Source organism: Juglans regia, chromosome 10 (genome assembly GCF_001411555.2).
Source record: "Juglans regia cultivar Chandler chromosome 10, Walnut 2.0, whole genome shotgun sequence".
NCBI lineage: Eukaryota > Viridiplantae > Streptophyta > Magnoliopsida > Fagales > Juglandaceae > Juglans > Juglans regia.
This window is the reverse complement of record NC_049910.1, coordinates 5,448,219-5,463,937: the sequence shown is the minus strand read 5'-3', so window position 1 is coordinate 5,463,937 and position 15,719 is coordinate 5,448,219. Positions and strand designations below refer to the sequence as shown.

Genomic DNA, 15,719 nt, shown 5'->3' with positions numbered 1-15,719 from the left:
AAATTACTTAACCTCCTCTGCACTTTTTCTTTTTCGGGATCCTGTGACTTGGGAGGCTTCGCCAGGTCAAAGAGATTCTACCCGTAAACAAGTTCTAGTGGAAAATTTGCGACAATATTGACTTTGGGTTCTGGCATTTCTGGCCCATTGAGGTGCAAATGTTTGTCTTTTCCCAATGTCGTGTCGTGTGGTTCATTTCTGTCCTCAAAATAAGTTTTGTAGACAAATAAACAAACACATAACTGACTGACTGAAGACACGGCTGAGAGCCTGAGGCAAATTTGTTGCATTAATTATTCGCCACACAAGAATCCATCTCCTTCTTTCAACCATACAAAGTCTCAGAAATCAAGCTCCAATTCCTTGAAAGATCATTTGTTTTTGGTAAATGGGTATTCAAACTTCTTTCTTTACTTTTTTGCTCCTCCTCTTACAATGCCGCTCCTCACCACTTTTCCGCACTGTCCCTCACTTTCCTACCCGCCAAAGACCCTCCTTTCATCCCGAACCCGATTCCGTTGTCCCTCGTTCGGAGCCAAAATGACAGCTAGCGACAAAAACGGTGCGGCCATCCTGTGGTTCAAGCATGACCTACGCATCGACGATCACCCGGGACTCGTAGCCGCCTCCAAATCTCGAGTCCTCCTCCCTCTCTATGTCTTCGATCATCGCATCCTTTCCCGTGAGTTCCATATATATGTATGTGTGCGTGTGTATAACTGTATATGGCATATTTCTCGTTTGTTTGGTTTTAGTCTAAATATTGGCTTAGAAAATGGTGGTAAAGTAAAAAATGGTACAGAAATGGTGTGAAAATTTACATGGGATATGGTGTCCTTTGAATTGAGGTCGAACTTGGGGCGGAAGTATTACGAGTTTGATTCGGAGATTCAGGTGAATTTTGGACAATTTTCAGAAAGGTTTGGGGTGGAGATGCTAGATTAGTATAGCAGCTTCATAAATGTTGAAAAGCCTCTTTCTTCATCCTTCTGTATATTTTATTTCATTATGGACTATTCTGGACAGTCTCGCATGCCGATGTTTGCAATAAATGTGCAGGCTTTTCTGATGAAATGCAACAGTTGGTTCTTATTGCTGTGGAAGATCTGAGAAAGTCATTGAAGGATCTGGGTTCTGATCTGATGATCAGGTTTGGGAGTGCAGAAAATGTCATACTAGATCTTGTGAAAGAGGTTGATGCATGTTAAGTTTGCTTTCTGTGATGTTTAACAATCCAAGCACCAATAAGGAGAAACTCAATCACTCATTACTTGAGGACTCAAACAGGTGAAAGCTACCAATATATATGCTGAAGAAGAAGTAGAGTACGATCTACGCTTAATGATGGATGTTGTAAAAAAAACCTTGGAAACAGTGTATTCTCAGGAGGGGAGTGCAAGACTTGAGTTGTGGCAGACTCCATTTTTTGATACGAGGGTGATTATGTCTTCTTTCTTATAAAAAAAAATTTTGGCTGTTCATTTTTTGGCATAATTGATTTTTACTTCTAAAAAAAAAAAAGATTTGGCTGTTCATCTAAAGTTTCGAACGGTAGTAATTACTAATACTGATTGAATATGAATAGTAATATATGCAAAATTATGTTATTACAGAGCTTGAAGAACCTTCCTGAATCACATGGTGACTTTCAGAAACTTCAATTTTCTATAACTTCACCACTTCCACCCCCAGCATTATGTAGTGTGAAAACGGAATGCGATTGGGGTAAGTTCCCAAGTTGTTAACATTTCTGCACATGCCATCATTTTCACTCGCTTTTCTTGCTTTTAAAGCTCAAAATAGGGGTGTTGATTTCCCAAAAGTTCTCAATATGACTAACACGAGGGAATATGAAAATTGTTTGATGAATTAGGTCCTGTACCCACTTTTGATGATTTGAAGAAATTTATGAATAAAAATGGGTGCAAACCACAAAACAGTTGGACCTCAATCAAGGAGACATCAGCTGAAAGTATTTTGCAGATTGAATTACTGAAGCCTGGGGAAAGAAATCGAAAGGATTTAAGCTTTAGGCACAGCCAAAGGAAACAAATAGATAAATCTGCTTTTGTCACACAAAAAGGAAATATCGTGGGAGGTGGGACAAACACTGTATTGAATGCCTTGGCTGCTTACTTGAGATATTTGGAGGGAACAGCTCGAGATGACTGGCAGGAGTATGTGATAACTTTTTAAGTTTATTCTAGGATTATCACAAGGGTGTTTGAATTTGAGTTCTTGATTCTGTGTGAAATATAAAGTTGTGATAGCTTGTTCTTGTGATAAGTTTATTTTTTTGATAAGTATTTGCAATAGCTTGTTCTTATACTAGTCTGATTTCTTATATTGCTAAAAGTAACTGCTCGCATCATGAAAGAAGTTTATACAGCCTGGGTTTTGCTAAGGTCTAGGCTTTGCCATTTTTATTTGAATTTTGGTATTGAAATTAAATTCCATCCTTCCTTGGCTACCAAGACCTCTAATTGGTTACTTCGTTTCATCTGGGTAACATGAGAATGACGTGCTCGTTCTTTTGCTAGTATGCCTTAATTCAAAGTGGATTTTGTTTCATGTCTATGATTTCTTTTCTTTTTTTTAGTTTTTATAGGTAGTTCAAGAATAAAAATAGCAATTAAAAAGATATAATTTCTACTAAAACTATGGTTGTACATTAAACAATTAGTGCTTTGGTTTAATTTCTCCTGCAGGGTACATGAAAGACTCCGCAATGCTGAAACACGGGATGGAGCATCATTTATTGCACTCTTCGGCCCTGCACTCTGTCTTGGCATCATATCTAGAAGGAGGGTACATTATGAAGCTATAATATATGAGAAAGAACGAAATGCTGGGTTTTTATCTCCTTTTGGATATTCAGCAGCCACTGTTGCTGCAGCAATCGATGCTGTGTGTTCAATGGAGGTGCTAGTTTTTTCAGTTTGCTTTTATTGGTGATTCACGCTGTAATATGTTTGACAGACATAGTACCTTTCTAGTGCACTAGTATTTGACATCATGACTATACCTTGGTTTTGTTAGTGTGTGGAAATCATTTGGAACCATCTTTATTTTGTGTGTGTGTGTGTTTTTGTAGGTTTTGATTTTATTTTTGTATTTGTCCCTCTCTCTCTATGCAGTGGTATTGGGTCATGGCTCTAAAAAGTCTTATAAGTTATGATGAACCATATTCTATTCGGATTTGGAGATGGAAGGGCTTTCTAATTCAGGTATCATATCAATGAAAATATCATTCAGCAATTTGCAAGTGATTCCCTGTGTTTTTGGTGAATGAAATTTTATGCCTTTAAATAGTAGCCCAGATTTGTTGTAAATTCATGCAATTTGACCTCAAATTAAGCTATTATTCTTATTTATATTCAGTATACAGTTCTTGGTCATGAAGGTCCTGCTATTCTTCTTGTTCATGGTTTTGGTGCTTTTTTGGGGCACTACCGTGATAATATATATGGTATAGCTGAAGGTGGAAACAGAGTTTGGGCCCTTACAATTTTGGGATTTGGCAAATCGGAAAAGCCAAACATTGTATATACTGAGCTCATGTGGGCTGAGTTGCTCAGAGATTTTATTGTTGAAGTTGTGGGCGAGCCAGTGCATCTTGTTGGTAATTCAATTGGTGGTATGTCTTAATGTACATTTTTACCTTGCCTTAAACATCTTAAATAACTCTCTCTCTCTCTCTCTCTCAGAGATGCACGGCATAAATATTGTCATGTGTACTCACTCGTATGGTGCTATAGCACTCTGTTTGTAATGTGATTGTTACCTTTTCCATCTCTCAGGTTACATTGTTGCTATTGTTGCTCGTTTTTGGCATACTTTGGCCAAGTCTGTCGTCCTCATTAACAGTGCTGGCGATATTATTCCAGGATACGCTTCTGTGCCATTCACAAAAGTAAGTCTACATAAAAACTACTCAATTGTAACATTATCATGTTAATGCAACCTTCTGAATTATTTCTGTTACGTGCCAATCATGGTCCATCTCACTGTTGTCAAATTAATCTGGCTATTTGTATTTATATGTGCATGGATAAGTGCGAGACTGTTGCTGGATGGATTATGTGTACGAGTATGCATGTAGTATAAGGAATGTGCAAGATGAGATAGATTGGAAAACCAACCTCTCATTGAGATACCTCCAATGTGGCCTCGTTTGTTTTCAGAAAACATCTCATCTAATCATTACAACTTTCCCAACTTCCAATACAAAATAAAATAAACAATTCAACTTTTTCAAATCCCAAAATAAAAATAATATTAAAAAATATATTCTAACAATACTGTATTCAACTTTTTAACTTTAATCTCAACTCATCTTATCTCATCTACGAAAACAAACGAGCCCCTTTTCTCGTGTTGCATGCAACTCAGCTGGCCATGTATATCAGTTATAATTGTTATTTTGCCGGCCCATATTTTACTCCACACTTAGTACAGGACACTATTTTGCTAAATAATGTATTTCCAGAGCTATATTTCCAATGTAACTTAGGGCAGGTTTGGGGCACAAGACAAAACACAAAATTCTCATCTCATCTCATCATTACACCTTTTTCAAATCCCTATATAAAATATAATAAACAATTCAACTTTTTCAAATCCCAATACACCTTTTTCAAATCCCAAAACATTAATAATATTAAAACATAATATTTTAAACTTCAAAACAAAATACAAAATTCTCATCCCACTCTCCAAACCTGTCCTTAAGCCATTGATTTCAATATTACAGCAGTTTTTTCACGCCTTAGTGATTCAAAGTTGTTTCAGGAGAGAAAAATTTCAGGTGCTTCATGGTTAGGTGCTCGACTCCTTTTGTTCTTCTTGAGGTCGAGACTTAAGGACATAGTGAAGAATTGCTATCCAACCGTAAGTATGCCTTTTCGTTAATGTGCACAGCTTAAGAATGTTGCTTCTCGAACTTCTGTGCCATACGACCTTACTACATGTTGCTTTACAGAAGCCTGAGCGAGTAGATGACTGGCTCCTTGATGAAATGCTGAGAGCAGTATCCTCTTAATTAATGGAAAGATTATGTATTTATATTTCTGTCTAGCTATCAATGTGGACTTCCTGTTAGGCTCTGGAGAAACATGACCAGCATAACCAAAGAATTGCCCTAACATCAGAGAAACATGACTATTTTAACCAAAGAATTACACCTTAACATAGATTAGTCATACGATCCTGGTGTCCCAGTGGTCTTGGAAAGTATCTTCAGCTTCAATATCTCAATTCCTTTAAATTATCTCTTGGAAGGATTCAAGGAAACGGTTCTGATTATACAGGTAACTTGACATGCGGAAGTCAAAACACCTCTCTCTCTGTCTCTCTCTCTCCCATTAATGATGGACTCCATTTTTTCCCCACTACTAGGGCATGAAAGATCCAATCTCTGACTCAAAGTCCAAAGTGGTTATGCTTAAAGAGAATTGTGCAGGAGTTATAATAAGGGAATTAGATGCTGGTAACCAGATCTTCTCTTTTTTGTTTTTTTGAAGATTTGTTGCATTCTTTTACTTTTTTCCTGGTGGCCATGATGAAAAATCATATTTTTCATGTTGATATCTCAGGCCATTGCCCACACGACGAGCTGCCACAAGAAGTGAATTCTATTATCTGCGAATGGGTAGCGTCAGTCCATAGTAAACTTCCTGCCGAGAGCCTTCCCTAGATTGAATTGGTGCTTTGAACACATGTCAAATAGGGCAAAATTTTTCCATGTTACCACCCTTTTGACTTCATGTTTCCTATTTGTTCATACTGTCTTTTCCCATCCTTTGGGATTCTTTCATTCTTTTTGAGTGGGTTGATTGTCTTCCATATTTGAAAATCAGCCAATCATCCCATTTTTGGATGTACGTTATAGGTATCATCATTTTCTTGGGAAAATTTCTTCTCCTCCTCCATCTGTGTTTGTATGCAAGAATTAACTCTAGTCAAATACCTATGTACGAAACAGCACAAACAACTAGAATATAATACAATTTTGGAAAATATGAGATTTTCATGTTTTTTTTTTAATTTTATTTCCATGCATCCTGTATTAACTGTTTAATTTATTCTTCTCAAAATATTCTTATGCTTTTCTTGCACAAGATTGACAAAAAAATATTAAAAACCTGATAAAACATGACAATCAATAAAAATAGAAAATTTTATTTATTTATTTATTAGTTAAAATATATTTTTTGCTAAATATTTGAAGTATGATCTTTATTTTTATTTATAACCAAATAAAACTGATCATTTTAGTTTTCTCGTAGAATAATTACTCCTTACTTTCCACATGCAGATTTACTTTCTTTAGTAAAAAAAAGGGCCCCACAAAAAAATAAATTTTTTACACATTTATGGTGGGAATGAAACTCACTTTTTATTAAAAATATATTTAGAGTTTGTATATATTATTATTCTAACCGGATACTATAGGAGTTGCGGCCTACGAGTGATAAATATATTTTTTATTGGTCGTCTCATTTTCTCTCACTCTGATGCCCTCAATGCAGCTCCAAATATGCAGTTATGCACTCTCTTCTTTCGCTCTCTTCCTTCTTAGATTTCGTTTGGTTATATAAATAAAAAAAAAATTAAAATTAAATAAAATTTTATTAGAATAAAATTTTATAATATTATTTTTATTTTAAGATTTATAAAAATTTTATTATTTATTATATTTTGTATAGAAATTTTAAAAAATTATAATAATTATTTAAAATAAAATAAGATGAGATAGTTTCATCTGTGTAATCAAACTAGGCCTCATTTTTTTTGGTACATTATTTTTTTCAAATTAAATTATGTTACATCGGTATAACATTTTTCAAGTAAAATTATTATTCTTTTTAAAAAAAGTCTATAGGCAATCGACCAGGAGAACTGCGAGAGTATGGCGTCCCACGTGGTAAAATTAAACGAGACCGTTTCTTTGTGATGCCCAAAACGAGTCGTTTCCCCCTTTCCCCTATTTCCAGAGCATCCCCCATTTCACTTTTGTTTTCGATTCCTCCTTTCCATCTTTCACCTGCAGCTTAATCCTAGCCCTAACTCTAAAATATTTGGTGTAACCTTAACCCTAACCAGAATGTGTAGATCAGGTTAGTTATCTTCTTTTCTTCTTTGTTCTGGTTTTACTTTCCAATATACATTTGTGACTTTTCTTGATGAATTATACTTGATGTGTAGAATGTGTAGACAAACATACACCTAGCTTGTGATATTACGAGATTAATGTCTTGCATTAATATATGGTTCAAAGCAAGAGGTATCCAAAATGAGATTTCCAGAGTTTTTATGTGACTTTTTTGTTTGTGTTCTCGAATTGATATAGTTAATTCTTTTGTATTTTCAGGTTGTAGCTCCCAACATTGATTGTGTTCCAGACAACCAGTGATGTTTGTCTCATAAAGTTTTTTTGTTGTTTGTTCATGTTACATGGTTATGCTTTTTCTAGACTATTTTGGTTTTAATTTGGGTTTGATGTTTCAAATGCTATAATCTGAACATGTGGAAGAACCAAAAGTTGTTTTTCCCTAGGATCTTTAGAACCTGTTTCAGTTTAGCATCAATGTATCTTAAATTAACCATGCAGCATAAGATTGTAAAGGGAAAAGAAACTAACGCATACACTTTGTACCCAATAAAAGTTGTGCCACCAAGATTTAATTACGTAATATGCTTCTCCATATATATCTTATTTTCTCTGCCAAGTTGTAGGTCAAACAAATCTGCGGCATTCTATTTATTGTTTACTTTTGAGGCCAATCACAAGTGTGCCATTGAGATAGAATAAGGACTAGAAATCCAGAAATTCTGTAGATAGAATAAGGATTAGAAATAGGTCCAACCATTCTTTTTCATTGAAGGTAATTCGATGATTCAGAACTCATTAAAGGATCTCAATTAAGGCTGCTTTTACCTTGGAAACGTTTACCAGTTTTGGTTTAATTGTCTTCCTACTTTCCTGCTGCCCTTATTTCCTAGCGATTTACATATAGTAAACAATTAAACAAGTTTTGTAGATATTTATAACCAAAAATAGATTAGTAATTTGTTTGGATTAATAATATCTGTTGACAATTTTTTTTCCTCTACTTCTCTGTCAGGTTTGGTTACACTGCTTACTTGCACATTTATGTGGCCTTCATCCAGATGTCATCATCATCATTATCAATGACTTCTTCATTCTTTGCTCGTACTTTGTGTCAATTATTCTGTTTTTGTGAGATTGACCCTTCTTAGGTTGTTCAAAGTACAATACAAAAGTAACTACATAATTTGTAACATAAAATGATTAATATAACGATTAATATTGTGTGCATCTAACATTTTTTTATATATGTAAAAAATGATCAGGAATTACCATATTGCAAGTTTTTCAAGTGGGCATATAGTAATCAAGAGAATGAGCTCCAACTTTGACAAAGAAACAATGAACTATTAAGGAAGGAGAAAGAGTTCGAGAAGAAACTTGACGAAATCGAGAAAAAGGAGATTGATCTCTGTAAAAGAGCGGACGAGATCCAAAAAAGAGAGATGGTACTATTCAATAGAAATGATGAGGTTCTGAATAAGGAGTTGGTGCTTCTGGATCAACAAGATGATATAAGGCGTTCACGCACACTACTCCGACTGTATTGGATTTTTGTAGCTGTTGTGTCATGTTACTTAATAGTATATAAGTAATTTCAGAACTTGGTATATGTTGTTTGGTATTTGATAGTATCTAAAGTTATTAATATTATGTACATCTAAACTTTCTATGCTGTTGCTTTCCAGAGATCATGAAATTTTGTGAAATTTCTACTTGGCTTAAAGTTTTGAAGTAATTTGGGATTGAGTTAAAATTTCTACTAATAAGCTCGTCAGATTTATTGCAGGCAACAATATTCTTGCAAATCAAGCCATAGGAGCGACCCATCTGATTTTATTCCTTTTTGATCGGTACCTTAAATTCCCAACTCATAACCGAGACGATCAATTCAAGGGGAGAAGTTATGGATAGCATCTCAGACCCTTTTGCTATTAGAATCTCAGTTTGCATTTAGAATCAGAAGCAAGAGATATTTGCTTCTTTAGAATCTCGGTTTGCTAAATCTTGGTCATTTCTGCCGTGCTCAGTATTTATCTTTGGCAAAGCTGTAGTAGTTCAATTTTTTATCCTTTTCTTGTTCCCAAGTGCTACTTATCCTTCCTATAAATAAAAAAGAAAAAGAAAAGTGCTACTTATCCTGAAGCCCTAACATTGCACTCATGTCATTGCACACACTCAATAACATTGCACAAACTCATATCATTGCACTCATATAATTGCACCTGGAACCAACATAATATTTTCACATACAAAAACTCTCATACCATCCAAAAATACAAATAATTGTCCAATATAACATAGCCATTGGTTCCAATACACAATACACAAAAATGTGTTCTGTCATGTGTTCATAAATTACATTCAATGCACAAAAATTTTCTGAATATTAAAATTAAACCATCTCATTGTGCTGGTTGTAATCCATCCAAGTCAAGTTGCACCGGTTGTGATCCATCCAATCCAAATTGCATCTATAATAAATAATATTCAAATATTAATATGATATCGATATTACTATTCAAATATTTTAAATTTTAGTGAACTTACACTTTCTTGACTCACAATCACTGTTTCTTGGAGTTGGGTTCCACTAATATCAAAAGCTGAGTTGTCTGGAACAGCCTGGTGATAAATACTCGTCAGGAAACGAGAGAATATTATAATTCAAATATAAATATATAACTATTAATATACCTGCACGCTAGCAATATTGGACATATCTATCTCTGATGGGCCACATAAATTTTTGCAAGTATCCATGACAGGTATATCTCCTCCATCTCGCTAATAATCAAGCAACAAATAACAAAACACATTAGTCATATTTGCATTGAAAAAATATAAACAAACATGTAATATTAAAAATGTGCACCTGTTTACGTTTCCTCTTTACTGGTGCTTTCTTCATCTTCGCTTTAACTTTTCGCATATCTTTCTCCATCCTGGATGCTCTCCTCAGAGATGGGGATTCGTCTTTCCCTCTCACAACATGTGGACTAAATATTTGCTTTGAACTACCAGCTGTAGTTGTCTCCTTTGTTGTACAACCAACATTGGAACCTGTTAGGGTCATCGATGGGAGTTCTTGGTTGTCACGATATAAGTCAATCATTGCATATAACTTATTAATTGCATCCTCAGTATGTTCTTTCGAACCCGCTGCATGAGTTATCATCTGATAACAGATATTCAATAAACTTGAATATCTATTAGCATCTGCCCGTTGATCCCCTGAGTCATAGCTACTATGGATGAACGTGTATCTTCTTTTGATGTCCTTCCTCCATCGATCTAAAATGTACCTTTCTGGCAAAGACTTTATCTTGTTACACTTGAATACGGCCAAAATGTGCCTACACAATATCCCCTTCATCTGAAATAACCCACATGAACACTTTGCAGCTGCATCTTCCTCATTAAAGTCCACAGAATGTGTAATCAGTTTAGTGAACTCTTCCCCACGAACTTCATCCTCAACCAGATAGGTCTTTATTGCACCATCCCTCTTAAGTAAAGTTGGATCCATATCGATAATACCAGTAAGTTGCTGCTGAACTTCCTTGAATTTTGCATTCGTATACAAATCTTGAAATTTCTTTTCAATTGGAGATCTAGATATACAAGGAATTGTGACGTTAAATGAGTGAAAATCCGCACTATTTTCATTCTCAATTTTCATTTTCAAAGCATTGTCAAACTGGTCGACAAACTCTTTTAAGTTTAAACTCACATAACCGTTAAAAAAGACATTTATGCTCTCGTTCCGTTGGGTTGTACTCATTCCAGCCCAAAAAAACTCTTTCAAGAATGCCGGTACCCAATGCTCACGCTCAACAAATAAACTTTGCAGCCAGACATTCTCATGTAAGTTGTACGTTGTGATTAACTCATCCCAACATTTCTCAAACTCTTCAACACTTTGGGTGTCATACACACATTTCATCAATGCATTTTTTAACCCACTTTTATAGGAACCATGAGAGCCAAGCTTTTCGGGAACTTTCTTCAATATATGCCACAGGCAAAATCTATGTCGACTTTCTGGAAAGACAATAGCAATTGTATTTTTTATTGCTCTGTTATGATCTGTGATAATAGCTTTCGGAGCTATACCATCCATACATTGTAACCAAGTTTGGAATAACCACACAAAGGTCTCCGTATCCTCACTGGAAATCAATCCTACTCCCAACAAAATTGACTGTCCATGGTGGTTTACACCAACAAATGGTACAAAGGGCATCTCATATCTATTCGTTAGGTATGTGGTGTCGAATGTGACCACATCACCGAAATATTGATAGGCTACCCTACTACGGGGGTCTGCCCAGAAGACATTTTTTAACCTTCCGTCATCATCTAAATCCATTAATGCAAAAAATCCGGGATTTTTGTACTGCATCCTAACAAAATACTCTCGAAGCGCTACAGCACCACCTTTCCCAAGTCGTAGATGTCTTGCATTGTCGATGTAATTACAACAATCTTTTTCCAAATATGGGAGGTTCTCGAATCCACCTGCGCCAACGACAAGAGATCCAAAGCTCTTATTCATTTGAATGCCAGTCAAGTTGTTTGTATCTAAAACTCTTTTTACGGTCTCACTTTCTCTATTACATCGAAAGAAACGCGATTTCTGTAAACTGAGATCGTGATTATGGATATTATGAACTGTTGTCAACCGCACTTTTCCCTCAACTTTTAAGGCATTAATCTTTGCCTTACATTCTGTCTTTCCTGTCGGACGTGGTTTGGTGACATTCAACGTCCTATTCCGAGCCTTCCCACCACGGGCACAAGCAAGGGTGATATATCTAACAGTCTCATCCTCTCCTCTCTCACTCCTTTTTGTCATCACCTCAAACCCGCATTTCTTAGCATATTGCTTGTAATAGCTCATTAATTCTTCAAAAGAATTAAACTCCATTCCCGACTCTGGCTCCTCAATCATGTCACCATCATCCATTTGGACACACTCGGGTGTCCTAACACTGCCATTCTTGGTTTCCCGTGAATCTGGTCCATTCTCTTTACTTTCCTCATCAACTCTAGAGGAAATACATGGCTCTTCAGTTTCCTTACAATCGGGTGTATCCTCTGTACGAACTCTTGAGCTTGTTGCGGAGCTTGTAGTGATGAGAGGAATCGGAGGTCTCATCTCATACTGAAATTGGTAACCAACATTCTACTTAAAGCACAAAAATGAAAGCAATTAAACTTCCAGAAAAAGCAAAGTTATAAAAAAAAGACACGAACAAAGTTGCATCATCACCTGAATGTTGCTTGGATATTGGTTACCATCTGGATATGGCATAAAAGCCGGTGACCATGCAGGCACTGGTCCATGCCAACTGTGCATGTAATTTGAAAGGTTTGGAGTAGTTTTGGAGATGTCCTAACATAAAAAATAATAAAGATAATTAGCAAGCACGAGGTTGATGTATTCAACCAATAAACATTAACTCAACACATTCCAAGAAATTTTTAAAATAATATAACATACCGTGCTTGGAGGATTTGAGCTAGATGGTGTTAGTGAAGATGAGTGTTCTTCTCCTTTTTCCATGCTGACAATCCCAAGAAGAACTATATATACAAACAGTAAAAAATCCATATTATTCAAATTCAGAATACTTCGGTGTTAATCTTGCAATGAAGAAGATATGGAACTAGATGTGGATGATTCTTAGAATGATTCCTAGAATGACTAGCAATCAATTAGTGATTTGATGTCAAAAATTAGTTCTCAAAATCATGACTTTTTTTAAGAAAACTCTACGGACAAAATATTTAATGTTAAATGTTTGAAAAATGTATGCTAGTGCCCAAATTGTTGTTGGCCAAAATAGAATGGTTGTTTTGGAATACATGCGCACTTTGGGCAGGCAAGAGCTTAATGCACATTAAGATGTCTTTTAGATGTGCAAGCCAAGAATGAATGAATTTCAATGCATGTACTTGCAATATCTGGAAAGACAATGAATAAGAAAGGTTTAAGTATAAGTATACAAAACAAGATCATAGCACAATAGCAATCCCACACTTAGAATCTAAATGATTAAATAACATTCACACATTTGCTAAAGCGTATATAAAACCAAATCATGCAATGGGTTTCTAGTGTGAATTACCGTTTAAAACAAAACCTCAAAATTCCAACAAGCTGACTGAGCACTTGCTGTTATAGCTTGTGCAGTTAATGCTGAAAATTTTAGCATCAAACCTATCATGCACCACAAAGAGAATGTACGTAATTTAAGAAAGGGAACTAACTCAAAGTCCACAAGTAGGAGTTTAACACAAACTATCTGCAAGGAAACATTCACTTAGTAATAGCAAAGGATTCAAGCCAAGACCCGTTCATATTTTCGAGATGCCTGTTCGTTGTGGCAATAAATATAGAAAAGAAACAGTATCTCCATGCTTTCCTTTCTAACCGGCAATCAAAAAATCAGTGAGAACCTATATAACTGGTTCTAACTAAAAATAGAGTATTTGGCAAGGATATGTATGAGCATTAGTAGTAGACTCAACAAAATTTGGCCAAAATTTGACAAGAAAATTCACTTTTATAAATTTAGCTAGCCACTTTTTTACAACACCAAATAATAGATTCAACAAATCTATCATTATTCTATTAAAATATTGATTTTGACCTTTTTCATTTATTTTAATTCTAATTATAATTTAAATATTTTTGCTTTGCATCAAATAAACATCACTCCATAAAACATAAACAACATTGGAGTTAAAGACTCCTAAAATGTCAAATACAATCTGAGATTCAAAACATCAAATAAAAGTTACTCCATAATTCTAAAAAAGCCAACAAAACAACAAATAAAACATTACTCCATAAAATACATGATAGCTAGTTTTTCTTAGCACAACTTGCAAGTATTTCCATTTGTCATTGAAGATAGTATTGTTGTAGCATTGGAGGCATGGTACTTGTATTTATTGTCATAATTCATTCCTAATAAGATATGTGAGGATTTTAAATGAACGGTTTGAACTATTTATTTGCATCCAAATAAACAAACACAAACATGTATTTAAGGTTTTGTTCGCAACAAACAAAATGTAATGGTCACACATATCTAGGACAGAAGGTTGTGGATACGCATTTAAGAAGACATTCAAAATCAGAGTAATACGGAGTAAGGGTCGCATGAAATTGAAGTAAAAACTAACCTATTAAAGATATTTTAACTTAACCAGATTAATGACCTTGCTCTCCACTCTGTTCTTATGAGTGGAGGAGGTCCCATTTAACCTCAAGCTCAGTGGCAATTCTCACACTACAAATTGCATTGCTGGAATTACTGGTCAGTGTCTAGTCTGCGTTACTGGTTCCCAATCACTGACTGATCTGCCATTCCCCTTTGTTATTGCAGGGACCTGAGTGGAGGAGGTCCCAGAAAAAAAAATGCAGCCCCAAAACAAGAAGAGGCACAGTTCACCAAGAGGTAAGGCTTTGAGATTACACTTTGTGATGTGCAACTTAATTCATAAGAATTAATAAAAGAATGCTAAGTTAGGTCTCACTCAACTGCATCATATGATTATCAAGTCGATAGAACCTGTTCTACCATCTGTAACAGTATATTTTCAAAATAAATAAATAAAATGGTACTGGGATTTCTAAAAAAGAAACACACCTGTTTATGTTTTTATTTCAAGCTATATTTTGGCAATGGGAACTTAGAAGACCGTCTCTTTCGGCGAGGTAACACACCCGTTCTTCCTTGGCAACTAAGATTCCGAATCACAGCAGAGATTGGCACTGGCCCAGAAAAAATAAAAAGAAAAAGGAAGCAAAACCAGGAAGATATACTTATTTTCCTTCGTGCTTCACACGGAAGACTTTGTGATTTTTCCTACGTGCTGGAAGGTATACTTTTTTATGATGAATCCTACGACGTGGCCGCGTGGGTATACTTTTGTTCAACTGAAGAGCATGAAGAGGATTTTTCCTTCGGCGTCTCTTCTTGCGCGGGAGCAAGAGGAATTTTCCTTCCTCCTTTTCTCTCTTTTTCTTCTTGCGTGGGAATAACAGAGGCAGCGGAAAGAGGAATATTTCATGATTTGACCAGCCCCTTTGCCGGTGAACAAATGTTGGGTTAAAATTATTGTAGATTTATGCAATTTAGTTAAATTTTAGCCAAAATTTGGTTGAGTCTAATACTAGTGTTCTACAAGGAAGAAACCAAGCTTTACCGCAATAATCAACCAAGAATGGAAAAAGTTCGCCAAAACTACACTAGAATGTATTATTAAAATACGAGATCTTACTTGAAGCTAGCCACGGAGACACCCACCCGAAGCCGACGGACAGAGATGGACGAGATCGACCAATTGTTCACTCGAAGACGGGCAGATCTACCAGTTCTTCCAGACCCAAAGACGATGACGCAGAGCTCTTCCTTCTTCCGACGTCGGCGACGCGATCTCTTCTTTCTTCCAGACCCAAAATCGCATTCGTTTTCCTTTTCTTTTGGTTTTCGCGGCTCTAGCGCTATTGTTCTTTTGTGGGAGCTGCTACTGTACCAACTCAGTTCAAATTTACAGCTCGAGGCATGCCATCTGGATGGCACGTGGCATA

At 35.6% G+C, this 15,719-nt stretch overlaps 2 protein-coding genes across 7 annotated transcripts; one reads left to right on the top strand and one right to left on the bottom strand.

The window, feature by feature from the left end:
* Window positions 1-148: 148 nt before the first annotated feature.
* Window positions 149-5,818, top strand: LOC109014095. Of its 4 annotated transcripts, none has more exons than XM_018996418.2 (14): window positions 174-682; window positions 1,060-1,193; window positions 1,288-1,437; window positions 1,614-1,725; window positions 1,874-2,177; window positions 2,709-2,922; window positions 3,138-3,227; window positions 3,382-3,637; window positions 3,801-3,913; window positions 4,783-4,890; window positions 4,982-5,029; window positions 5,199-5,309; window positions 5,398-5,488; window positions 5,595-5,818. In XM_018996418.2, the coding sequence occupies exons 1-14, from the start codon at window positions 436-438 to the stop codon at window positions 5,693-5,695; spliced, it is 2,079 nt and encodes a 692-aa protein (XP_018851963.1). In that variant the 5' UTR covers window positions 174-435; the 3' UTR covers window positions 5,696-5,818. The 4 variants fall into 4 exon arrangements, with proteins under 4 accessions (XP_035550367.1, XP_018851963.1, XP_035550366.1 ...); XM_035694473.1 differs by having other exon boundaries at window positions 174-699; XM_018996419.2 differs by having other exon boundaries at window positions 178-682; window positions 4,792-4,890.
* Window positions 5,819-9,304: 3,486 nt separating this feature from the next.
* On the bottom strand, window positions 9,305-15,660 carry LOC109014094 (protein FAR1-RELATED SEQUENCE 5-like). Of its 3 annotated transcripts, none has more exons than XM_035694420.1 (8): window positions 15,410-15,660; window positions 13,246-13,337; window positions 12,618-12,700; window positions 12,387-12,509; window positions 9,987-12,278; window positions 9,809-9,898; window positions 9,662-9,736; window positions 9,305-9,585 (listed from the first exon to the last, which is right to left on the bottom strand). In XM_035694420.1, exons 3-8 carry the CDS (start codon window positions 12,678-12,680, stop codon window positions 9,517-9,519), a joined length of 2,712 nt encoding a protein of 903 aa, XP_035550313.1. In that variant the 5' UTR covers window positions 12,681-12,700; window positions 13,246-13,337; window positions 15,410-15,660; the 3' UTR covers window positions 9,305-9,516. The 3 variants fall into 3 exon arrangements, with proteins under 3 accessions (XP_035550313.1, XP_035550311.1, XP_035550312.1); XM_035694418.1 differs by having other exon boundaries at window positions 9,987-12,299; window positions 15,410-15,659; XM_035694419.1 differs by lacking the exon at window positions 13,246-13,337 and having other exon boundaries at window positions 9,987-12,299; window positions 15,410-15,659.
* Window positions 15,661-15,719: the final 59 nt, after the last annotated feature.